The 24,990-nt window shown below is 42.9% G+C and overlaps 1 protein-coding gene across 2 annotated transcripts in view; it reads left to right on the top strand.

Annotated features, from left to right (window-relative positions):
- Nucleotides 1-24,990, top strand: part of CABLES1 (Cdk5 and Abl enzyme substrate 1) — a 71,033-nt gene that overhangs the window by 29,489 nt on the left and 16,554 nt on the right. Inside the window, exons 2-5 of one of the 2 annotated variants that reach the window (XM_038125667.1) lie at nucleotides 4,438-4,509; nucleotides 6,741-6,833; nucleotides 13,535-13,612; nucleotides 23,502-23,601. In XM_038125667.1, the coding sequence (XP_037981595.1) occupies nucleotides 4,438-4,509; nucleotides 6,741-6,833; nucleotides 13,535-13,612; nucleotides 23,502-23,601 (343 nt within the window). The remainder of the gene's footprint in view (nucleotides 1-4,437; nucleotides 4,510-6,740; nucleotides 6,834-13,534; nucleotides 13,613-23,501; nucleotides 23,602-24,990) is intronic. The other variant, XM_038125676.1, reaches the window with a different exon arrangement.

The following is a 24,990-nucleotide window of genomic DNA, read 5'->3' on the forward strand; positions in this document are numbered from 1 at the left end:
CTGTGCTAGAAAGTCATTACATATGGATTTATTTTTCCTTATCTCTTGGATTATCATTGGCTTCCTTCCTTCCTGGATGAATTTATCCAGTGTTCTGATTGCAGCTCCTTTTTTTTTATCACCTCCTGTCTATGTGGCTTAAGATTTTGTATGTTTAACATAACTGAGCTGAGTATTTTGCAGCAGCTGAGAGCAAAGATAATATTCCACTGATTGATGGGGTGGTTATGGTGAATACAGTTGCAGGCTACTTGCTTTGGCTATTTGCTGTTTTGGCTACAGATTTGCCTTATTTCATTTTTCCTTGTATTTAGTTTGGGGGTTTTTTTTGCCCTTGTATTTTTGCAACTGAGCCATGTATTAATCTGACTTTGGATAGGGGAAACAAAGACAACATTTTAGCTTTTAAGAAACTTCCACAGAGATTCAGACAGCTGGTCAAAAACAAATCCAGTATGCAAGCAGGGTCATGAGTATCTTAGAAAACAGCCATTTAAAATACTATGGCATCAAATGTCTCTCTCAAATGTTTTTTTCTTTGGTCTGCACTTGGAATTTGATTGCAGGGTATTGGTTATTTCTGGGCGCATGCACAGGGAACCAACAGCAAGGAAATAGATGAAAAGTATTTTAGGTAGGTGTTGAAGGGAAAGTGATATTATGTGGTTTTTAAACCAAACAAGTCTGTAAGTTGCATGAGACTGTGACCATTGTCCTGCAAGGGCTGATCATTAGAATGAGGAGGTCATCATCTTTCCAGCATTGAACTGCCTCCTTTTTCTGTAGGGAGCGAGGGTGAGTTTGGTATACCTAGAATGTGATGATTAAACTAGGAGGAAGTTTTTAAGGCTTTCTGTGGACTAGAAGAAATTAACATTTTTGTTGAAACATCTTTAATGTGGTTATTAAGGTAAATTGTATTTTTTGTGTTAGTTTGACGTTTAGTCTACAAAAGTTTTAAAGCATTTTATATTGAAATTGCATCTGCTGAAAGACTTACCCCAAAGCCTGAATCCTGTGTGAGTCACATAGTGCTATTTTGTTTTGTTCTGCATATATTTTTCCTCCACAGTAGAACAATTTTCTCGCAATTATTATTGAAATAGGGCATTTTTAAACACAAAATAGGTATCGACACAGCTTTACGTCAGAATGATGGTGATGTGTGATATGAAACAGTTTGGGTTATTTCAGTGCAAGTGTCTACATATACCAGCTGCTATAGCATGCTAATCAATTTTTGAAAAATAACCCTTTTAGGAGTTCTATAGACAAACCCTGGCTGCTTGACTGAAGAGAGAAAGATGATTAATTTAAATACTAAACACCAGTTGAGGTGATTAATTCTTAATGAAGTCAGTGGAAAACTGATTTTTCTTGTATTCCCTGGAAGATCCTTTCAAAAGCTTTCCTTTTCCAGAATTGTTTTTTTGTCCCATGTGTGTGGCACAGGATGTGACTTTGTTCACAGCAGGTAGGTTCATTAGTTGGCATTTCTAGTATAATATCCAGCTGTGGAAAGCTTATAAAATACTGGTATTTAGGTCATCCTAATTAGGCCTTGAAATAAAGATTTAAGATAAAGTGGAATAATTGTACATCCTCCATTGCAGCTGAACTTCTTCAGTGAAAAGAGGATGTGATTCCTGGACAGTATGAGCTGATTTCAACAGAGTTGCTCCAAATCTGCCTCTCTGGTGCTCCTTTGACAGTGCCGGGAGTATTGAAGTGATTAAAACTAATAATTCTGGGGAGAGCTGAAAGACATGACAGTTTTCAGCTGGGTTGGGGGCTGGGCTGGATATCCTTGCTCTCACTGCTGCCCCATGTCAGTACCTTTTATTTGTGTTTTCTTCCTTTTTTCCTGAATGGATTCATCCAGTTATGGTTGCATCATGCCCTAGTTGAGAGGGGACTCAGGTATAAGTGCTCCTTTCCCAAGTTGAGGTGAACAAAATGTTTCCCCCGCTCCTTTGTTCCAACTCACTTGCCATGTAAGGTATCCAAAACGCTGCAAAATCAGTACTGGTAAAAATTGATGTGAGGTCTTCCACCCTGAGAGGGGTGGCAGTGATTCCCACCCAGCCTATGCTGCGTTCAAGGTTAGCAAGAATCAGGAGGCAGCATCCCTGGTGCTGGGTTTGAGAAGCTGAGACCAGTGAGGGAAGGCAGAGGACTCCAGCTGGTGAAATGCATTTGTGTGTGCTCCTGCCACCCACAGCGTCTGCCTTAATGACAGATGCAAATGTGGGATCTTCAAACCTGTGTGTGACAAACTATCAGCAGTGAAGTTGAGGATGGTGCATAACTTTGGGCAAGGAGACTCTTGAAAAAAGGCTTCAGTGGCAGCTGCATTATGCACCTGATGTTGTACAAGTACCTGGCATCTACAGGAAATACAGCATGACTTTGATAAATTTAGTATGAATAAGGTGACAAGGGTTGTACCATTGTTTATCTCCCTTTGACTAACAGCATGCCAAGTATGCTTTTGGTGTTGTAACACCACGAGATGGGAGCATGCCATTATTTGTTATTAAGCTAATGATGTATAAAGAGGTATTAAAAAGCTAACAGGTATCATCTGCCACATCATCTACCAGTGGTGCAGGTAGTAGAAATTTCCAGCTTTTGCTTATGGATCATTGAAACTGAAAAAGGAGCAGGAGCTCCTCCTGGTCTGAATTTCTTCCAGTAAAAGCATTCCTGTGTCCTCTGATTATGGATGGAGCTGTGGGAGCACCCATGGGTGCAGGAGACAGGTGTTTGGTCTCCCCTTCCTTGTTTATGCCAGCACATCCTGAAATGCAGACACTTTTTTTTTAGCATTTTGAAGGTGTACCCTATCTTGCACCAGATCTTCTAAAATCCTAGTTTAGACAAAGCCTGAGGGAATTTAGGTTTGCATATTTTTCCTAAGAGGATTATGCTTCACACTTAGTTGATCTATAAATTGTTTGAGGGGTTTTCTATGATTTTCTAAGACAGAAGGACAGAACAAGCTGCATGCACATTCAAATTGTCCTGAAATGTCTTGTCTCAGGGTTAGTGATAGAAATTTGGTTTTTGAATTAATAATAAATGAAATCACTGACCCCCAGGGTTATTTTGAACTGAAAAACATTTTGGTAATCAGATTTGCAGCCTGGCTGCAGGAGCAGTTGTAGCAGCACAACTGGAGGGGTAAGGGAATTGCAGGAAGGATTAGAAACTGCTTGCACTGGTAACAGAGAAAACAATTTCTTGTGAAAATCCAATGCAGAAATAAATTAATGAGCACCTTTCAAGCATATAGTAGTGCTCATGACATTCTTGAAAGTCTTTGCTTGCAGATCAAGGGAGTAAGGCAGCAAAGTGGGAATTGGGCAAGAAATAGTGATAATCTTTGAAAACTTTTGTCATTCATACTCATGAAGTCAGTGGTGAGGTGCTCTGTGCCTCAGCCATGGCCCTGGGGATGGATGGGTGCTGGCATAGCTCCTGCCAGCTGGGTGCTGGGGCACAGTGCCACGGCTGTGCTGGCTGTTACAGCTGTTTTGACGCCCATCGACGACGGAGTAGCTTCAATGATTGCCAGCTGAATTTCTCTTTGTGTGCCTGTGGGTGGGCTGTGTCTTACACATTCATTTATGGTATTTATGGTGGTTTTGTGGAGGGTTGGGTGCAGTTCTTGTTTTGTGCTGCTGTCAGGGTGGTTGGAGATTGTGCAGCAGCAATGGCTGCTACAACAAAGACTTTATTGGGGCATCTTCCCTGCCTGCTAGAGCAGCCAGAAAACCTGTAATGCTAAGATTTCCATAATTATTTATTTGAAGCTGGAGGAAGGATGTGACTCAGACATAGGAAAATGGTTTAAAACAGAGCTTTGCTCACCTGTTCTGCTCACGGGGATGGTCAGCACTTGTATTTAAACACTTCCAGTGTCGCTGGCACTATCATCTTTCATCTCACTTCAGACACTCCTCACAGGAGTGATGAGATGGACATCATGGAGAAACAAGTGGCACTTGCTTGGTAGAAAGTGCAAGGGGCAAAGAGAAGTGCCCCCGTGGCAGTGTGAAGGACAGGCAGTCTCTGTGGATCTACGTCTGCGTTATTTTGTCAGAGCTCTATACTTGTAGCATTGCCAGCTGTACTGCAGCATATGTGGGACTGTGTTAGATGGGTGTTAAACCCTCGAAGGAAGGGGAGCACAAACTGAGGAGGAGCTGTTGCAAAGCTGAAACTCCTGCTTTTCTGTAGCAGCTATGGAGTAAGTGTGCTTCTGGGTAGAATCAAACAGATTAAGATAAGCAGAACGGAACAAAATTTATTAATATCCAAAGGTGTGGCTTGGCTAGTGAAGGGCGGTTTGTAATCTTTACTCAGTAACAGCTCTGAGGACTTCCTTGTGCCTTCTAATCAGCAATGATGTTTTGTGTTCTGCTTTCTCTGCAGACGTCGGCTGATCTCCCAGCGATCTTCTCTGGAGACTCTGGAGGACATCGAGGAAAATGCCCCACTGCGGAGGTCATTTCATTTACTCTCTCTCTGGCTTCTTGTCTCTTAAGCACATGCATGGCAGGCTTGCTCTCCCTCCTCATGTTGAAAAGTAGCTGGGTCTTCACATTAAGATATCCTTCATAGTGAGTAAAAGTGTTGAAACTTCACACACCCTGCGAGATGGTGGCTGATATGAATTGCACATTCCCTGACTTTAGGTCATTAAACAAAAAGGCAGTATTTAGGTGAAATGTCAGGAATTAAAGTGCCAGATTCGATTAATAGAAAAGTTTCGTTGTCACCAATATGAATGACTAGTCAGTAATACCCTAACATGTGTGGTACATTTAAAAAGTATGTACAGATGGTTTAATACAGTAAGTTTTTGAAGGCTAGTATTTTTAATGAATTTTTGCTGGCTATTCTCTCAGCACATGCAAGCTTATTTTAGTTACCAGCATTGCTGTCTGTGTGTTGGCCAGTAGGTTTGTGACTGCTACCCCACTAATACAACCGCCCCCATCCTTGTTATATTGGCTGCTTCAGTGTGGTTTGATTTGTGCATCTGGGAGACCACAGCTTCCTCCTCTGGGGACCACAGTAATTAGTCGCTAGGCAGTCCTCTGGGGTGATGGAAAATGGAGCAACTGCTTAACAGTTCACAGACTGGCTGGTCAGTAATCTGACCAGTGCATGGAATGCTTCCAGGTCAGCTGTTCGGCAAGACGGCAGCCCAAGTTTGACTGCCTCTTTATCTTAGGACCTGTAATTCAGCTGGTTTATATTGGTGTTTAGCCTACAGCCTTGTTTATCCACATGCAGATTGGCTGTCTCTCCTTACCTCGAAGCAAAGAATAGCAGAGGCTGTACCAATTGGCTTATTACCAAAGCTTGATTATTTTTACGAAGCTCACTGTTGCATGCTTACCAGCATGTTATGAAGTGTTCCCATAAGTGATTCAAGCATGTATAATTGGTAAAAGATATAAACAAAGTATGGTTTGCCAGGCAGTATTTTTACTTGCTAATTTGCAGAATTGGTGGTAGAATGTCTCTCTTGGTGCCATTTTCCTGTGAAGAAGCAAACAAGGCGAATTGCAATCAGAGGGTGAGGGAATCTCAAGGCCTTTACTAGCAGGAAGAAGGCAGAAATGGCAAAATGATGGGGTGCCCCTCTCGGGGTGTGCCCGGTGGTGTTTGGGTACGGTGGTAGGGACTGCACAGTGGTCTGTGGTTTCAGTCCAACATAATGACCTCATGGGCTTGAGGGGCTGCTGAACTCTGCCTGTGCAGGGGACAGAATGGAAAAGACAGGTTAGGGAAGCTCACCCGTACACCAGCAGAGGATGCTGGTCCCGTAGGTGCCGCGGAGGATGCAGCAGCCACAGTCCTGCCTTGGCTGTGCTGAGAGCACAGGACTCCTCTCCAGTGCCTGCGAGCTCTGCCTCGCCCTGCAACACAGCAGCCCTGAGATGAAACAGAGAATGCTTTCACATGCGCTGTGGTTTCAGCTGATTAGAAAGAGCAAGGGTGGAAGGCAGGGGGAGGATATTGCTGTTTGTCTCATCTCTCCTCCCTCTGGCAATTTCTTTCTGTAACTGCAATTTATAAAGTGCATTCAGATGTAAAATAGATTTAAGGCTTAATGTTTTGAAGAATGATTATTTTTTTCCTGGGGTAGTTTATTTTATTTTCAGTTGTTTTGTATACTGTCAGGAATGTGAAAAGTAATATTTATAGTTAAAATCAAATAGGAATTATCTTTGCAAATAGGAGGTTTTAAATCTTTCTAAAATTAAAACAAGAAAGAACTCCCTCAATGGCTCCTTTATCAATAGCTGAGGAGCATGCAAAAGCGTGGGTGTTGGTGCAAGTGGGGAAAATTGCATATTTACTGGGGTTTGGTTTGGTTTAATTTTTTTTTTCTTCTAAAAGCTTGGGCTTAGCTGTCATGGCAGATTACAGGAAGTTTTACTTTGTTGAGATTATTTTATGATTTTTTTTTTTTTTTGTGGCATGAAGGGAGGGGGATGGTGCCTTTTCTCATTATTACTTTAAATATTTTTTTTTGTTTGAGCTGTCGCGTTTCCAGACTTATTGTCTTTATTGTTCTTGCTGATTCCTAACACAGGGTGACTTGAATCATTTGTCTCGTCTTTCCTTCCTGCTTTTGTGTAGACTTCTTGGCGGTACAGCAGGGAACTGAGAACTTTTTTTTTCTTCTCCCTCCCCTCCCTTGCAACTGATTTATTTTTCAGATGTCGGACACTCTCAGGATCACCCAGACCAAAGAACTTTAAGAAGGTTCATTTTATCAAGAACATGCGGCAACACGATACCAGGAACGGCAGGTACTGTGCATGCAGAGGCTGCTTCTGCAGAGGCAACCCGTGGGATGTGAGGGAAGGGGCAGGATCAGCATCCCCTTGCAACAGCACAGCCCTTGCCACTCACCACCTAATGGTCTTTGCCAAGTAAATCCTGAGGGTGCAGGCTGCAGTGCATGCTCCATCTCCATGGGAAGTACATGTCAATGGAAGTGCTAGCCCACAGATTTTAAGGCCTGTGTCTCCTTAATGCAAATAACCTGCAAAAAAGGAAAATCTGTGACGATGTTGGAGCAAACTAGGCGTAATTTGGTTGCGTTTCTTCGAGGATGTTGCCAGATTCTAAGTGTGAGAGGGGCTCACAGCTGAACCTGCCTGGACCAAGCTTAGCAGTGGTTCAAGGATACTGCCAACATCTCTCAGTAGATACAGCATGCTGGTAAATGCACAGCCAAGGTTGGTCGTGGCAAGATGAGGCATGGGATCCTAGTTTCCATGGCAGATGTAGGCAGAGAGGCTTCCAGGGGACATGTGAGAGGTGCACCTGTGTCTGGATGTGCCCGGGTTACAGCCACAGGCACTGGTGGGACCTCTGCAGCAGCCATTGGCTGAGGTCTGGCTTACTGCAAAGGTGTATTCCCATCGGCTGAAGGTGTATCTATCAGCAAAATGGGTTCTCAACTGCGATGTCATCCAGCTCAGAAGTGAAACTGGCTCCTCCCTGCTTATAAAGAACATACCTGTCCTCTCTGATTTTTCCAAAGACAATTTCTCCGTGTGCTTCATGATTTTTTTTTTATTCTTGTTCTTCCAAATCTGAGTAGTTTTGAACTAGGCCACCTGAATGGGTTGCATGTAGGCTAAACTACCCCAGTGAGAGTTGACCCTTGCACGTGCCTGTTCTCATAAAACTGAGAACCATGGCTGAGAGCCATGTACGCTCGGTTGGACTGATTTATGCCTGTAGCCTTTGATTTCCATCAGACATGGAACCATGTCAGTAGAAATTCTAACATTGCATTGAACCACAGGTTTTATGAATTGATAGGTCAAGAAAAATTTTCTTCACTCTTATTCTCACACATACGATTGAATGCAGTGAAAGGTAGTAATCAACATGAATGTTGTGCAAGGTGGCCCTGAGAGATTTTAGAAACAGCTTCTAGACCCAGCTTTAGTATCAAACAGACACATGCAGAACTACTGAACTATTGACCATTGTCTGACTAGCTGCTAATTATTGTCTTTATAAGAAATACATGTGGAATCAAACACTGAAAAGCAGCCCTTTAATTTTAGTCCATTTTGAGCATAAGTAGATATATGCTCTGGGAATTTCTTACAGCAAAATATACTTACGAGGTATTATACAAATTCCACAGAGAAAAATTTCTGAGATATGTATATAAAACCTAGGCATATCTTGATAGCAATAATACCTGCAAAAGAATGAATAAATATTTTATTTGTAAACTCCTTTCTTGATGTTTTGCAAAGAAGTATTTGTAACATATATGCAACATTTTACCTTAATTCAAAGATCAGTCATTATGTCTGACAATGTAACTGAATATTTTTCTTGCTAAGAAAGCTGTGAGAAAGCTTCTGTTGTTCAACTGGCTTCTTATCTTTATCAGCAGACACAGTTTTCCAGAATATTTCCACAATCATAATAAAGATCTCTTTATCTAGAATACAAATACAATAAGAATGAAAGACACAATTTTGGCAATAATTTTCATCTTGTGGTCGTAGAGCCACAGTGATGCTAGCTAAAAATAAAATGCAGAGTTAACACTTTGTGTCACCCCTTTGTGTCTAGCAGTAAGTAATTTGAGTGCAGAATGTTTTTCCCAGGGGTCTGGATGTAGTCACTGGAGTTAATAGGCATTCTGGATTAAAAGGACCTCTAGAAATACAGGCGGATCTGCTTTGTGTATTCATCCTAAAATCAACAGTGTTTTTGAGTACGTTAAGACCTTTGAAGCTGGTGTCCTCCCCAGCTGCCTCTGACACAGAGGAGCACAGGTGTTGTAATGGATAGAAAACCCTCCTGGGGCTCCTTTCCATGCCTGAGACCTTGTCCCAGGTGGCTCCTGCATGATTGTGCAGGATGCAGGTGCTGAGCTGGGCTGGAGTCTGGCTCTGAGCTGCCTCTGAAACCCCTGACCCTTCTGTCACAGCATGTCAGTCTTTCACTTAAGATGAGGAACCCAGCTTTGAAAACATCTACACTGAATATATTTTTGGATGGTGAATTTGATGACTGGGCTTTAAAATAGCCAGCAGTTTCAGAAGTTGTTTCACTGGCTTGTGACTGTGTCACAGCAAAGAAAACTGCAGTGTGAGTGATAGCTCAGGGCTCCTCTCTCCAGTAGCTGCCTTTGTTTGCATCTCTCAGCCTGTAAGGTGGTGTGTCCTTGTCCTGTGGCACTGAGAGCTCTTCCCCTCTCAGCCTCAGGGGTGACATGTGTTGAGCAAGGATGCTCTGGGTCCAGCCTTTGGCAGTCCTGCAGCAAGGCAGGACCTGCTGTGGTTAAAATAAGAGTTCTGCTATTTAGCATAGAGAAAAAGCTCATACAGAAGAATAAACAGCATGGAGCTTAATCAGTGAGTCCTTGTAAAGCTTCCTGTTGATAGTTCTGATCACTGGTTAAACCGGTTTCTTTGGATTTCTAGGTCGTGGCTTATTAAAGGAGTTGGAATATTAGGGTTCCTAGACTATGCTAGCAGAGCAGTCTTGTAATACTGCTCAAAATAAATTTTCCCATTTAAAGACAAGGACAAGTCAACCCTGACATACAAACTAGCACAGGTAGGCACCAACATATGGTTTTACCCACTTTACTCTGCAGGTTTATTGGTGATATCCTCCATAAACACTGAAGCAGAGGATTAGCAAAAAAGAGCCACTGAAATGGCAGCCTGAGCCAGCTGAACAAACAGTTACTGGTGAGAATGGGACAAGAAGGACTCTAGAGTTATCATATATAGCAGGTATAAAAAGCAGTAAAACAACGTTCCTCTCCCACCCCCATGCCATTGCTTTCTCAGGTTTTTTTGTTAGCAAACACATGTGAGTGAAGGCCAAATACCATAATGAAAAATGTCTTTTGCTGCTCTCTTAATTGCACGCACATGCAGGCTAAGAGGTTGATGATTGGCAGCACCCTCATGGTTCATAATAACTCTCAGCCACCTTCTAATTGCCCTTGAACTTCTGACACTCCAAAATGGGGGCTGCCACCCTGGCAGCGTCCATGTCTTGTGTGTTCACCTTTGTGTGCAGGGCAACAGAGTCCTGGCAGCCAAAAATCATCAATCAGGAATGAGAAAAGAGGCTGCAATATTCCACATGTGGATGGTATAGATGATGTATATCGCATTGCTTGATGGCAGCCTTTTGGTGCAACACAGTCAAACCTAGACAGATGATGGGAAAAGCAGACATTATTCTTCAAGTCTATCAAATTCTGTTGAGAGCTTCGTGCTCATTAAGGTCTTTTGCAGCATACACTTCATAAAGCAATTGGAAGATTAGCTTTTATAGCCTTTTGCACATTATCAGAATTCTCTTGCAAAATAATGGTTGCTCTGAACTATAATAATTAGTACAACTTTTCAGTCAAATGTGAGAATTAAAGAATGAAAACCTTTTTGTGAAGTGGTTTTAAACATGTCTGGGTGGCACAGTTGGAGTCAAGGCACGTAAACACTCTCATACAGCTTCTGAGATGACTCCTTCAGAGGTGTGCAGGATCATAGATGCCCTATGTTGAAGAGTTGAAATCCAGGAAAATACTTTTCTCCCATAAGCAATAATTTGATTTTCTTGAACAGCAATGGACTTCCACCATGATTTCTTCTCCAAAGCATAACTTTCGGCAAGTTTCTGGACTTTCTGCCCCAGCAAACCGTTGCAGGCCTTAAGAAATTTTTTTGCTTCCATGCATGTCATCAGACCTGTACATAAAATGCCATTTTATCCCTCCATGATGAGTATCTGGCCACTGCTTTCCCCGCTTCCTTTCCAGTCCAGCTCCTAAAGCTGTTTTGCATCACTCTCCCTTGGCAGCTTTGCAGATGAGGTTTTGTGGCATCCTAGCAGTGGAGGCCGTGGGCTCCTCTCATGCTCTGCCTGGGAGATCTTTGTGTAAAGAGGATCTGCTGATTTATGGAAAGAGAGGCAATACTTGGGTCCCAAGGGAAAGAAATCTGAAAAAAATAGAGGCTGGGCTGGTGCTTTTTATTTCCTTTCTTGTCTGATTCCTTCTGATACGCACAGTTCTATGGTAACTTCCTACTGTTGTCTTTGCTTGTGGACATGGAAGCACCAGTTTGTTTTTCTTTTCAGTATTAAGAGTTGAGCGGTATTTTTAGGGAGGTGTAGGGCGTTGGTGGAAGAGCTGTATTTCCAGAAGCAACCAGAGGGAGGGGGATAATATGCTTAGTGGATACTGTGGTTTTCCGAATTCAAAGATGCTTTCTGATGTCAGCCTCGAAACCTGTGCCAAGTTTCATACATCAGCAAACAAGGCTTCCAGTGAACAAGCAAGCTGTTGTGAGTAGCAACCATTCAGCAGTAAGCAGTGGCAAGCACAAAATTAATCATATGCCAGGGTTTTTTTGCTTGTGGATCGCTGTTCTCAAATGGGAAAAATTATTCCTCCCTGCTCTGTAACTCAGTGCCGCACCGTGAGACCATCTTGAAGGATCTGAGATTTCCCCTAGGTAAGGAGTGTTACAGCATTCAGACAGCAATGAAATTGTACTTCATCTGCTGCAGGAGAACTTCCTAAATCTGTATGTGTGTTTATTATTAGAAACCCTTCTTCATCAAAGGGTAAATCCTTCTTTGCTTTCAAACGGGATTTTAAGGAAGAAAATAGGATTGCTATAACGGAGTAATCCAGGAGAAGGAAAATCGATCATTCTGCATTTTTCCAAGGATTACAGCAGCAGCTCTCTTGGGGAGCTAAACCTTTTCCAAGAATGATGACTAAGCTGGTCCCTTAAGGAAACAGTGCTCTAATAACAGGATAACTGGTGTTAGATGCATAGGTGCATGTGCTGGTTTTCAGACAGCAAGAGCAAAGGAGCTTGCTAGGGTTTGTTGTCCAGCTTTGACCAGTGCAGGATAAGGGATGAAAAATTCAGGTAAAATCCTCACAGATTTGTGGGACACAATGTCAGAAAAATCAATGTTGGAGAGCAGAGCAAGGAAGTGCAATAGTCCTGACAGCCAACATAGTGGTAGTCCTAGCATTTTCACCACAAGTGGAGATTTTTAGAAAGGTAAAATATCAGAAAATTCTAACACTAATCAGGTGAGAAAACATCACAAAGTGCTGTCACTGTGTCTTAGAGGAATTCGGCGTGGTGCAGCCTGTTAGCCAGCTTTAGAGGAAGGAAGGGTCGGTTGGTGTACAATGGTACAATTCTCAGTGTCCTGAAGGTAATAAAGAAAAAGGATCTATATGTAAGCAGTTACTTGTTGGCATTTTATATCTTACTTCTTGACCAAGCTTCTCTTGGCTTCCTGCAAGTCTGCATCTCTCAAAACTTTAATAATGCAGCTACTGGGAGGTGGGTCTTGACTTCAAGGTGGTTTTGATGTTTAATATGTCAGAGCCCAATGGCTGAAGGCAGCAGTGTGCCTGTGTAACAGACAGGTTGCTCCAAGCTATTTGATTTAAAGGAAATGAACTCTATCTGAGCCAAAACCAGGACAGTATCACACAGTGACTCTGCAGATGTTGCAGAGATTTGGAGACTGGTTAGAAATACAAGGCATTTGCTCTAAGACTATCCTGGATTCTGAGATAAGCTCTCTGCAGGCAGATGATGTATGATTTAATGTAGCCAAATCTTGGCTAAGTGCCTACGGGGAGCAAAGGCAAGCCATGCTTAGAGGAGGAGGGATTCAGCCCTGACATTGACTGAGACAGATGGGAGCTGTGGGGTTGGTTATGCCTGAGTATCAATGCATCATAACCAAGAGGGCTAATGTGATTGTTGAGGACAGAGGCTGGCAGAGTGACATGAGTAGATGCTGATCTTAAAGGTAAGACTGGAAGATGTGGAACTTCTGAGGTTGGGAATAATGCCTGGAGACCAAGAACGGTGATGGGGCAAAACTGGAGAAGACTCAAAAGAGGAAGCCTGGAAACAGAGAAAGGATCTGAAACATAATAGCAAAACTAGCCTGATTGATGGATAAAGCCTGTTTCAGGAACAAGAAGCTGACAATCAAGGGAGTCCTTTGGTTTAGCAGAGAAAGGTCACAACCAGCAGCCAGAGTGTGTGTCAGCAGTATTTGTTGGTGTGTATCACCTGGGTTGCTGCTGGGTTTGTCTGTTGAGTTTCAGCCATTGTAGTGAGTTGACAGAATGGTCCCGTGCCTCTGTGGGTAGACTTCTTTCACTAGGAAAACATCTGTCCTGGATTCCAAGTCACATATTCAAGATAATCTTCGTAGAAAGCCTGTAGAGGGAGTGGGGCTCTACTGCTCATTCACTGCTCATTTGCTGTGGCACAGGCTTCAGCACTTCTGTAAAGACTCCGTAGCACAATATCTGTGAGATGTAAAAGCAGATGGAGAAATCGTCCATTATGGAAGTTTTATGATTGCAAATTCCTCAATGGTAACATCTATTGCTTTGCTTATTGTGGTGGGATTTTTAAATTTTAGTCTTTGATTTCTTTTATTTTCTTTTATATTTTAGAATAGTCCTTATCAGCAGCAGAAGATCCTTCTGTAGCATATTTTCAGTGCTGCCATATCGAGACTGTACCCAAGTCGGGTATGTATATTCATACGTGTACTGCATAGTCTTTCTGGGCCTGCATGTAGACCTGATAACAGACAACAGCATGATGGAGCCTAATGCTTTTACGTGTCTGCTCTGAGAAGAGATAAATGCTCTTAGGTGTATTTGCTTTGTGGACTATTACCAGGTTAAAACTACAGCTCTCAGTCCCCACTTTATTTGTATGTGTTGTGGTAACTTTGATTATTAAGCTGGAGAAAACTACCCCCATGAAATCAATGTTCTTGAAAAAAATGCACCTTTTTTTTTCTTCTGGTTTCACTCATCTTTGACAAAACAGATACTCTAGACAGCATGACTTTAATTGTATAAGCCATCTTGGCTGTCTCCTCCTCAGCAAATATAGTGCTCCTGTATCTAGATTTCCAGAACTATAAAAAAATACTTGGATTTAAATAGAATACTTTTTTATTTAATACTTTTAGTCACTGGTCAGATCATTCAGTCAGTGAAAGCATTATTTTGGTGATAATTTTACACAGGTTCATAGCTGTCTGTGCAGCTGCCTCGCATCCCCTGACGTGCTGAGACGCTGTAACTCTGATAGAAAAGTTCCTTTGGAACGAAGTAGTTCTGCAGAGACTGAGAAAGCTTTTAGCTGTTCCACTGAAACCACAGAAGTGGAAGAAACTGGATTTGGCTGGAGGACGTGGCCTGGCAGGCTCTGGTGGCCGGCTGGGTGCAGTGCAAGGCTGGGATGGGCAGTACTGGTGGGCAGCAGCTCTGTGACCCTGGGACAGGGGGGAATAGCATGGCCACCATGCTCACTTGCCAGAGACCTGAGAAGTTCTTGTGGTTGACTCAGTGACTGCAGAGCACAAAATGTGTGGGAAATAGTCAGCTGATACACTGAGGGGGGCTTGAAAGATCCACAAATCATCTACAGTCAAATTTTTCCACTGCATAAAAGACAAATGTCGCTCATACTTTCCAGCCATCTATTTAGTTCTGGAGAGCGATTTGTCACAATCTCCTTGTGCACCAGTAATTCAAAACAAAGGGAGATTATTTTTAATGCACAAAGGAAAGGAAGCACCTTTGTCAGAAGGTTGACTCTGTCTGCTCACTCTTACAGTAAATTTTTTTTTTCCCTTAATTAAAGTGTGATGACACATCAAGCAAATTCTTGACAGACTGGCAGATTTGTTCTTTGTTCTTGAGTACACTGTCATTCTTTTATGGTCATCATCCTGTGGAAATTGCCTCTTTATTGAAAACTGAACACATTTTGAAATTTTGATTACTGGTTATACCTTCTAAATTACAGCAGTAACAAGCCCAGCTGCAAAACTAAATATTATTTCAGCATGTCATGTCTTGTACTGTGCTTGCACAGCAAGAAGGGCATGGGATGAGAAGGTAGCAAGTGCCAGTACACAACAATCCAACCCTGTTCTCTTGGCTAAAAAGCCAAGATTTAAAAAAAAAAAAAAGCCCTCTGTGTTTCTTCCAGAGCATCAGAGGAAGAGAGAAACAATTCAGTGGCACCTCCTTCCAGGAACAGCTGGTGCAAAAAACAGATGAGGCAGTATAGCAGAAACTGTAGCCACTCTGTTCAGGCTGGGCAGATCTTGCTTACTTGCACAGTTTGGATGTGAAGTAGGAGTGGGGAGAGACACTGGATACTCTTATGAAGTACTGTAATGACAGCATCCTTTAGCTTTGCTTTCTCTGAATCCCTGAATTGCTGATGTCTGTCCCCAGGTAAGATGTCCCAGCTGGTTTGTGTTCTGCAAATACCACTGAGTAGTTAATGAAAAGAGACAGGTCCTTGCAGGGAGCTATGGACACATCTGAAATTTGAACTGAAGAGAGCCCCAGCAGGAGTGGGGAGAGTAGGATGGATGAGCAGGCAGGAGGAACTGTTCCGTGTGAGAGGAGCACATAGTGGAGCTGCTGCTTCTTCTCCACCTCTGCTCCAACTCACAGGCACTGCAGCCAGTGAGGAAATCGCCAGGCACAACTGCTTTGTGGAGGTTGCCAGCCCATGTTGTACTCAAGGCAGTGCAGAAGAGCTGTACTCTACCAGTGCTGGTAGATACAGTCTGCAGGAACAGATCCATTATAAAAACATGGTAAAAGGCACTTTCAGAAGTCCCACCTCTACATACCTGTCCTGTATGGATGGGGTAGCATCACCCCTCACCAATGAGGTGCAAGAAGCGTGCTCTAGAACTGTGGCCCTCACTTGCCTGCCCTCCATGCAGAGGTCAAACTACAACAGCAAGAACCCTCTCCAAAAACCTCTAAGCCATGTTTTTAAGTGGTTGTACCAATACAAATGGAGGTCTGGGGAGAGAGACATAGTTGTACATGAGGGGATGAAGTTTGAGGTGCCCCTGGAATGTTTCCTAAATGCTAACTTTTCTTCCTCTATCTAGACCAGCAGAGCTAGTGTGAGAGCAGATATAGCCAGGTGAAGGCAATGTAAAGAAAGCTTCACTGCAAGTCAGGAGCTGAAGGAGGTGCTGAACATCTTGCCTGCTGGCCTTCCTTGCCCTACAGTATCTCTTGATGTTACAGCCCAAAGTCATCAGACCCTAGTCGGGGTTTAGTGGTAGCTAAGGGGAGTGATGTAGTGATGTGAAAACACTTGTAACAGTGTTATTGCCTCTGTTCTTAATTGGACAGACACAGAGAAAGGTTTCCTGAATGTTTGGCTTTATGACATACAGAGTCATACACAGGTTAGAGGCAAGTGCTAGTACTGCAGCTTTGGGTTGCGCAGTTGCCTCTCGTTTTTCAGTGCTTTGGAAACCTTAATGGATAAAGGGTTCCTCTTTCTTCTTTAAATACAATATTCCAAAAGATGTAACATCTACTTTGTGAATGGTGTTGAAACTGCCTCAGTATCCATTTCATATCTTCCTTGCCACAGATAAGCATTAATCCCCGTCCAGTTCTGTAGATGGGCAGAAAATTGGAGGTGTTGACCTCCCATTTTTAGCAGAGGTGCACCTTGTGCATCCCCTGAGCTGCTGTGGCACATGCTGCCTCTGTCAGAGGTTGGTTGTCACTGTGGAAGCTCACAGCAAATGAACTTGAGCCCTGATACTGTTCCACTTCCAGGACAGGGGAAGATGCCTCAGGTCAGCAGCAGGTATCTGTCCTACCACGCGCACCCTCAGCACAGGCGTGTACACCCACCTGCTCTGGGCCCTCAGAGGGGATTTGCGTCATGGCAAACCAAAGAGTGAAGCCATTTGCAGATGGATTAAATAAGACTTGAAGGAATTATTTGTTTGGAGATGGGTTCCAGATGGTTTGAGGTGAATTGGATTTCAGCCCTTCGAGACAGGAGACGGGGATCAGACACAGCAGATATTATCCTTTTAGCCATTAGGCAGGTCATGCTCCGGACACTCGAGTCCCTAAAGAGGAGCTGTTACAGCCAGACTCTTCGGGAACATTCCTGAAAGTTTCTGCCCACCCCACTCCCCAGCGTGGTGTGTGCAAGGGCACTCTGTGGACCCACCATGTGGCCCCAGCCAGGATGGTGAAGAACCAGGTTCAATTCTGACCACCCTGGAAAAAACAGATATCCTGGGCAGGGGAGAAGGGAGCCTATTCTCCATTGCCTGCCTGTTCTTGAAGCTTCTATAGGCACCACTTCTCCATCAGCTTCCAGGGAGATGGTACCACTCTGGCAGTGCTCACAGATGTTGTCAAAGTTGCCCCATGGGGCCAGCAGGATGTCGTGGCCCGCAAAAATGGTCTGCATATGCTTGCAGCCAAGTGAGAACAATCCAATCCTCATTAGTATAGCCTAAGAAATTTCAAAAAAGGATGATGGCAATGTTTGTCTGTCACTGTTAGAGGCATTAAAAAGGAGGAAGAAGGTACCGTGTTGTTTTTCACCCCAAAAATAACAGGTATTGCAGTTAGTTGGGTTTACAGTTCTGACACAGTGTGGTTTATTTTTTATCTTTGGCACACACCATTATGCTTCATGGTTTAAAATGTGTTTTGGAAAAGGCACTTTTTAGGCTTGTTTTTATCAATGGCAAAAACATCCACAAATTGAATTTGTACCTATTCTGATCATATTTTTTGTGATGTTGTAAGGACTCTTTTAAGAGCTTCCAAGTTCCTGTGAAGTCCTGTCCAGAAGATGCATCTGGAGGACCTGGGGCAGGAGGAGAGCTGGCAGTACAACACAAATGCAGCACTGCAGCCTGCTTAGTCTTACATGAGTACTCAGGTCTGGGCTTGCAGTGACTGACTGACAGCAGAGCTGGAGGTGATGAGCTACAGGACAGGGAACTCAGAGCACCAGATAGTGCACATCCTTAAAAAGATGGCAAATTCACTTCATCTTTTCTTCTTCCTGGCATTGAATTTGTTAAGTGGTTAGAAATTTACCTGCAGCAGGCATAGCTGCTGAATATTGCTGTCTTGACAAAAATACAGGTACTCATCTGATGAAACTTGCCTCCAGCTAAAGGAAATAATGCAGTATGAGTAATCAAATGGATTGAAGCCCAGGAAACAGGCCATTCTTCTGAAGTAAAGCAGCAAGTCAGTAGATAAAAAGAATTTGTGTCCTTCTCAGAAATGCTACTAACCAGCTTCATCCAGTTTCTAAAGATAAGTCACTGCTGCATTTAACTTCAGATTTAACTAAATGCTGGCCAGGACAATATGTTCAATGATGCCAGGAGCAAGAGGTTTTCCATACCATCACCCCAAATAATATCTAACCGAAAAGATCAATTAGTCCACAGACCTGGCATTCCCAAGAGCCTTCTTTACCTAAACTCTGCAATCCTTGTTCATATTTAGTGTTTAAACTGGGTAAGAAAGCCACATGCAAAATGAGGCGAAAAGGACTCGTGTGGTTGTCTTGCTGCCATCAGTAATTTGGCAGGTTAGTGAGTGTGGAAAACAGGGCAATATTTACAGGAGAAATGAGAGCATCTAAATTGCCATATGGATAGTAGCAATAAGCAGACAGCAAAGCAGGATACTCTGTTACATCCTTCTGAGTTCCTTGCTGTTCTTCCCCAGCAGATTTTGTATGCAAGGCAGTTTTGATTAAGTCATCAATCTTCAGTGCTTTTCCTGAGCATGTAGCATTCTGTAGGCGTGGGGAAGAACAACTATCTGTTTTTAGCCTGTGACAGGGAAGCTGAAATATCCCTGAATTTCTTTACCATTGCCCATTTTCCCTGCTTCTCACAAATTGAAGAAAAAATGAAACCAAGCGAATATTAGCTTCACAGAAGGACATGTAAATCTGAAGTTTTTTTCCTCACAATAGGACATTTCAAAACTCATCATCTCATGTATGAATTGTATAGAGACACTATTGCTCATTCTTGTGAGTTGTCCTGTTCCCTTAGATTGAAATTGACAAATGAATCTCCAAAAGCTAGTAAGTTTAAATTTTGAACTTTTACTCTGCGTTGGGCAAAACATCAGGGAAAGAGCTGGCATGCTGACAGGTAAATATCTTTGGAGAGAGAAAAAGGAGGCTGACCCATTAGAGCCATCTTTCCAGAAGTTGTTTTGCTCCTTCTCCCTGTAAATTGCAGCTGGAGTTGTTCTGGCAACACTAATGGCGTTAGGATCTGAAAGCTCTTGATCAATTATAGCAGGCAGTCTCAGGCAGTGGGAGATTTGCTGCTAGTCTGACTGGCAGTGCATCTTTTCCAGAGCTCTCATTGTCCTTGTCTCTATAAACAGAGATGATAAGTAAAAATTGTTTACACTGACAGATAAGAATGGCATCTTTTCTTGATGTCTCATGAACCTCTTTTGCTTTTAGAATAAATCTTAGCAGTGTGGGGGGAATAGCTAAGCATAAAATACAGGCACAGAGGGTTGACATCTCTAAACAACAATTATCAGATTCCTTTTTGCAATAAGCAGAAGGCTTTTTCATGTATCTGGAAGTCTGTTTAATATTTCATGGACTCCTAAATTATTCACCGATTAGAGTGCTCAACTGTTACTGTCATTTAAAGAGCGAGCGCCCAGCAGGAGTGTTGCATGGGACTTTGTAGATCATGTCAAAGCGTAACATTTGGTTTGTTAAAGAAGTGTTATACTTCCTAAGGTAACAGTATCCAATTTATACTCTGTTAATTCTGGCCTGGCTAATAAAAGACACGATGAGATTGCTTGTTTTGATCCTTATCTATCTGCTCAGTAAAACTTTTCACCATCTGACAACAAATCTGGGATCCCATGTCACCTGATATGGTTCCTAGAAAATCTGTGAACTCTGTTAGATGGAGAAACTTTGATTTTTTTTCTTGCTAAGGCAACTACCCAGTCTGACTACTCAAGAGACTGCTGGTCACGTTCCAATGCCAGAGACTTTCACTGCTGGGATTGAAGGTGCTTCTTCGTGGGTAGCTCCAGTGACCCAGTGGGTCCCTACTTGACTCCTCACATACCCCATTCAGACCACGTTTCCTCACAAGTTCAACCCCAGGTTTCCCATGGCAAAGTCCCAGATGTCTTACTCCCTAAAGCCATTTATTCACAGTGCAGTAACACAGAAACAGCCAGAGTTCATGCCTCTGGGGTTCCCAACCAAGGAACCCCATGGCATTTATACCCTCACAGTCTCCGGAAGTCTCCTCTTCCTCCTGAGTCTTTGGCTCCTGCCCCCTTCTCTGTGTCCATCCACCTTGCTGGCTCAATGGTTTTCATCTCCTTTGTTACCCAAAAGGCTGCAATTCCCAGCTCTCCTGTGTTTTCCAGTGTCCATTCACCTGGCTGGTGTCACCCACATCATGCCCTGTGCTATCCCAAAGGCTGGCAGTTCATGGCCTCTCTTCTCAGGCTCCTGCCTGGAGCTCTGCATTTCAGTCTGCATCTCTGTCTGCAGCTTGTGAGCCTGGCTACTTCTACCTCATGTATTCCTCAGCATTCTGCACTCATGGATAACTGAGACAATATGTTTAGTTTTGAGGATAGTTTCTAAGGCTGCTCAGTCTTCTAGAAATGGTATCCATGAATAGAATATCTAGAGCTTGACATTGTTGTAAATCAGGATAACTCCCCAAACTTTGTCAGAAACTGCGATCTATTTTTTTGCCCCCTAAGGAAATGTTATCCCTGATCTTCTCATTTTCTCAAGCTTTCCCTGCTCAAATAAAGTGAAGGTAGTAAAATTAAGTTCCCATGGCTTATTTTTAGATTTGGGTGTCTGCTTGAATTCCTTGAAGTTTCTTAAAAAGCACTTTTGGAAATAAAGCAGGAAAATCAAAACTGAGGAAGAGGAGGAAGGAAGTTTTCCTTACTGAAAAGCCTCTTTGGCAAGGACTGTTGTTCCTTTTCTGCATTTTCTAAGCACCATTTACTACCGGATAGTGGTTCGTGCAGTTCCTCAGTCCCATCAGTAATTTAAATTACTTAAACACAATGAAAGCTTGATTTGTTTTTTCTATGAAGTAGCTGCCCTCCATATGCTCCTGCTTTGTGGGACCCCTTGACCTGATGCCATGTAGGGACATGTCCTACAAAACCTGGTGGCACTGGATGGCCACACTGGTGGAGTGGCTGAACCCAAACAACCGTCCTGACCCCTCCCCAGGCCCCAGGGACAACTCACCCATTTGGAGAGGTCTAAGGGAAAGCATCCCCCAGATCTTTCCTAGTTGTTCTTGGGATGTTTGGGGCTGTGTGGAGGAAGCAGCTGTGCTGCGGCTCTCCCCAGCAGTGGGCTGGCAGCCTTTGGGCTTGCTCCCCCAGCAAGAGCTTTGCCAAGAGCTTCTTGATCTCTTAGTCTTTAATAGAAGTGAGAAAAAAAAAATAAAGGCTTGTCATGCAAAAAATTTTATTAGCTTGCTGTTGATCATACTGATAGGGAACTCAAAAAGGACACAGTAAAGTTGCTTAGGAATGCCTTATGAGGTGTTAACCAAGATCTTTTACAAGAGAGAGGAGGATGTGTATAAGCCAGGATGAGCCTTTCCATTTAAATGCTCGTAAGAAACTGCACATTGTTTAGGACTGATTTTCCTCAAGAGAGGGAGTTTTAATTCCCTGGTTTAAGGACAGATTTCTCTCCAAACAGTAACACTTTATGACTATATTTTACAACACAAGCAGTCATATACTTTCTAGAAATATAGAGCATATGTGGAGAAGGGGAACACCCCAAGTAGCTTTTGCAAAAAAAAGGGAGAATTACTGCAGTGTTGTTCACAGGGTCCTTAAAGGAGAATCCTCTTTAGAAACATCAGAAAGATGGGCAATGGAGGCAATAATGTCCATCAATCTTCAGCTAATATCCAGGAATCATTCTTGTGTGTGCTTGCACTTGCCAGCTGACCCTGCTCCCTGCTTCAAAAGCACTGATTTCTTTCCAATCCTCAGAGCTGCTTTTTATTTTGTAAAGCTGCTGTACTGATTCTTCAAAGGGTGATGGATTTCCATTTGATAAATGGGGGAGTTATCTATCCATGTCTGTTAAATACATGGAAAAACTTCTCCATGACTTGTTTTCAGAGTTGTAACAGCATTATTTCTTGCTCTGTATCTGTAGGGTCTTGAATGGAAAGAAACTACACTGTTCTGACTTCAGGTAGTTCAGATATTTGTTTTCATTTTAGGGTTCAGGGGCTTCCTCAGGTTGTGTGTTTGTTTCATGGAAGACCTGCTGAAATAATTACAATTTGGCATTTATCTCTGTGAGAAATAGTTCCCTTAAGCACTTTCTGCACAGGAGCCGAGAGGCTAATACCATGCTTGTGACAGAGAGCTATTTTTACATAATTATTAGTCCAACCCCTCAGTAACATGATATCAGGAAACAAGAATGATAATATGACACTGTGCTAAGTGAACTCCAATCAAGAAACTAAGAGGACTTTGTTGGGATTAGAAACTTGATACAGTCTTTTCCTTTATCACTGAATTATGTTTTCCAGAAGATAGATGTGTTGGGTTTTTCCAGCAGTGAGGTCCATGACTTACTGGGGGCTCAGGATGGCCGTGTTTCAGAGAAATAAAATGTGCGATAGGTTGGAAACAGGGTGTATTGTATGTCACAGCAGGAGATAGCCCAGCCTGTGACTGGCTGAAGAGCCTGCAGGGCTTCTCCTGGCCTCCACGTCAGCATCTCTCCCACATGGAGTTTTGAGCACACACTTGGACCCCAGCAGCAACCAGCCAGGAAAATATTGCAAGATAAATATTACGGAGTTTCATACAGCTGTCATTTGTGAAGCACAGATTTGCTCCTAGTCTTTTCTACCTCTGCTCACATTTTGATCATGGTGCTAAAGCATGAGATACAGCCTGGTTGTCTCAGGCATCTCATTTATGTCCAAATGGAAGATGCCAGGTGGGTCAGTCCTTCTAAAGTAGATCCCCGAGTTTCCATGCCAGGGTCATGGAAAACTGGCTTTCTCCTGTCAGCCTCCAGCAGAAGGGTCACTGGGTTTTGGCCACTCTCCTGTGTTCTCGAAAGAGCAGGAATCCTTCCTGGAATCTTCCACAGGAAATTACTTCTGTTTCATATAGGGGAACATGGGTATGTGCTCTGGGAACATCTGCCTGCTGCATACATAGCAGTCAAGTGTTCAGGCTGGATTGTTGTGTCTCACTTGAAGTGTGTATGACTTCCAGTTCTTTCCCAGTGCCAGGTTCTGTCAGAGGTACCCAGTGATGGAGAACTGCTCTGTGCCATAGGCTGGGTTTTGAGCTGCAACCATGAACAAAGTGAGGGTTTTCTCTGTAAGGTGTTTTAGACAACAAAAGTGCTTCCCATAGGAAAAGTTGTCTGGTCTGTGCTTTGCATTGGCATGTCTGGATTAATGCTGCACCTTGTTTCAGCATTTGGTGTTGGGAGGTGAACCAGGTGTGTGTATTAAGAGCCGTTTCTGCTCTTCTTTCTGCTTCCCAGGGATATGAAGCTGGATGGTGGACGCCAGTGCCATTCCACTGGAGTGTGTCTGAAAGAGATAATTGGTCTTGAAGGTGTGGAGCTCGGAGCAGATGGGAAGGTGGGGATGCTTCAGTTCCTATTCCCTTAGATTTGATGTTATAAGGGGAAAAGATAGCTTAACTAATAACAAGCACAAATACAACATGCAGCGTAACCCAGGAGCTAAAGCACAGTATGTGCAACTGTAAATAAGCTTAGCAGAAACTCATGAGAACTGCCCAAGCTGTCAACGCAGACAACTCTGTATCCTTGAAGAAATTTGCCTCTGGCAATATCTGAGTGTGTAAAGCATTACTGAATTACACAGCCTTCCCCTTGCTCTAGCAGGGGGTGTCACTGCAGTGTATATTGTCAGGAGTTTGAGAATAATTTCTGGTGAGAGTTGTAGCTGTAATTCTATTTGCTTTCAATTGTATTTAATAAAATTTTTTGCTCAATATTTTTCCAGAGAGCAGGAAGATAGTGGCACAAAGCTGATGAGTCTTTCAAAATCCAGAAGCTCATTCACTTGAATAGAATAAGCAAATATGAATCTTTAGGGAACTGATAGATTTTAAATCAATACATAGAGGAGAGACAGTTTTAATCGTAGAAGAAAACATTTCTTCCTGAGAGCCTGATTTACTTTCTACAGTTCAGTTTTACTCAGTCTGCTGTCATCTATGGATTTAAAGGCCCTGGGTCAATGCTGCTACACATGTTGTGCTCACCTAACCAGGTGTCAGGCCAGACCACAGGCTGTAAATTCCTGAGGACAGTCTGTCTGCTTATAAATAATGAAAGCTCACATGCCACATGTTTTATTTGATACCTGTTCTGACATCCTCATAAACCAGTCTAGAGTCTCAAACTCATTTTTTTTTCTTCAAGGCAATGTTATTGTTGGGAAATGAGCCAACAAGAAGCAAGGCATAGCTTAGCTTTTTCTTGGCCAGGGGTAGAAGGAGAGAATCAGTGCACTCTAAAAATAATTTTGTCACAAGTTACTCATTCACACTTAGTCCATGTTGGGGGGGTAGTAAATGATCTCCCACAAGGATTGCTGTGGACTGGAGCTCACTTATTACATCAATAAGACTCTGCCAGACAAAGTCCTGAGAAAGAAAAATAGCGGAGAAAGTGCTTCAGTTTAGCAGTGTTTAAGTGATTTGCCTCTGGCAGCTGTGTGCTGAGGGACCCATAAAGATGATGCTAGTTCAGTAAAGAAGCTGCTGAAATGTGCTGCAGAGAAGGCCCACTGGAAAAAACCTGACCAAACTGATACATTTTTAAATCTGACCCTTGAGTAGGATTTTGTAAATCCAGTGTATTAAAGCTTGTGTGTGTGTGTGTGTGTTTGTGTGTTTGTTTTGCTGAAGAACTAATGCCTTTGCAGAAGCATTTTTTGCATGAATAAACTGACTGCACTGAAGCAAATGTAGGTGACTGGTTTATATTCATCTGTGCC

The sequence above is a fragment of the Motacilla alba genome, chromosome 2 (genome assembly GCF_015832195.1).
Source record: "Motacilla alba alba isolate MOTALB_02 chromosome 2, Motacilla_alba_V1.0_pri, whole genome shotgun sequence".
Lineage (NCBI taxonomy): Eukaryota > Metazoa > Chordata > Aves > Passeriformes > Motacillidae > Motacilla > Motacilla alba.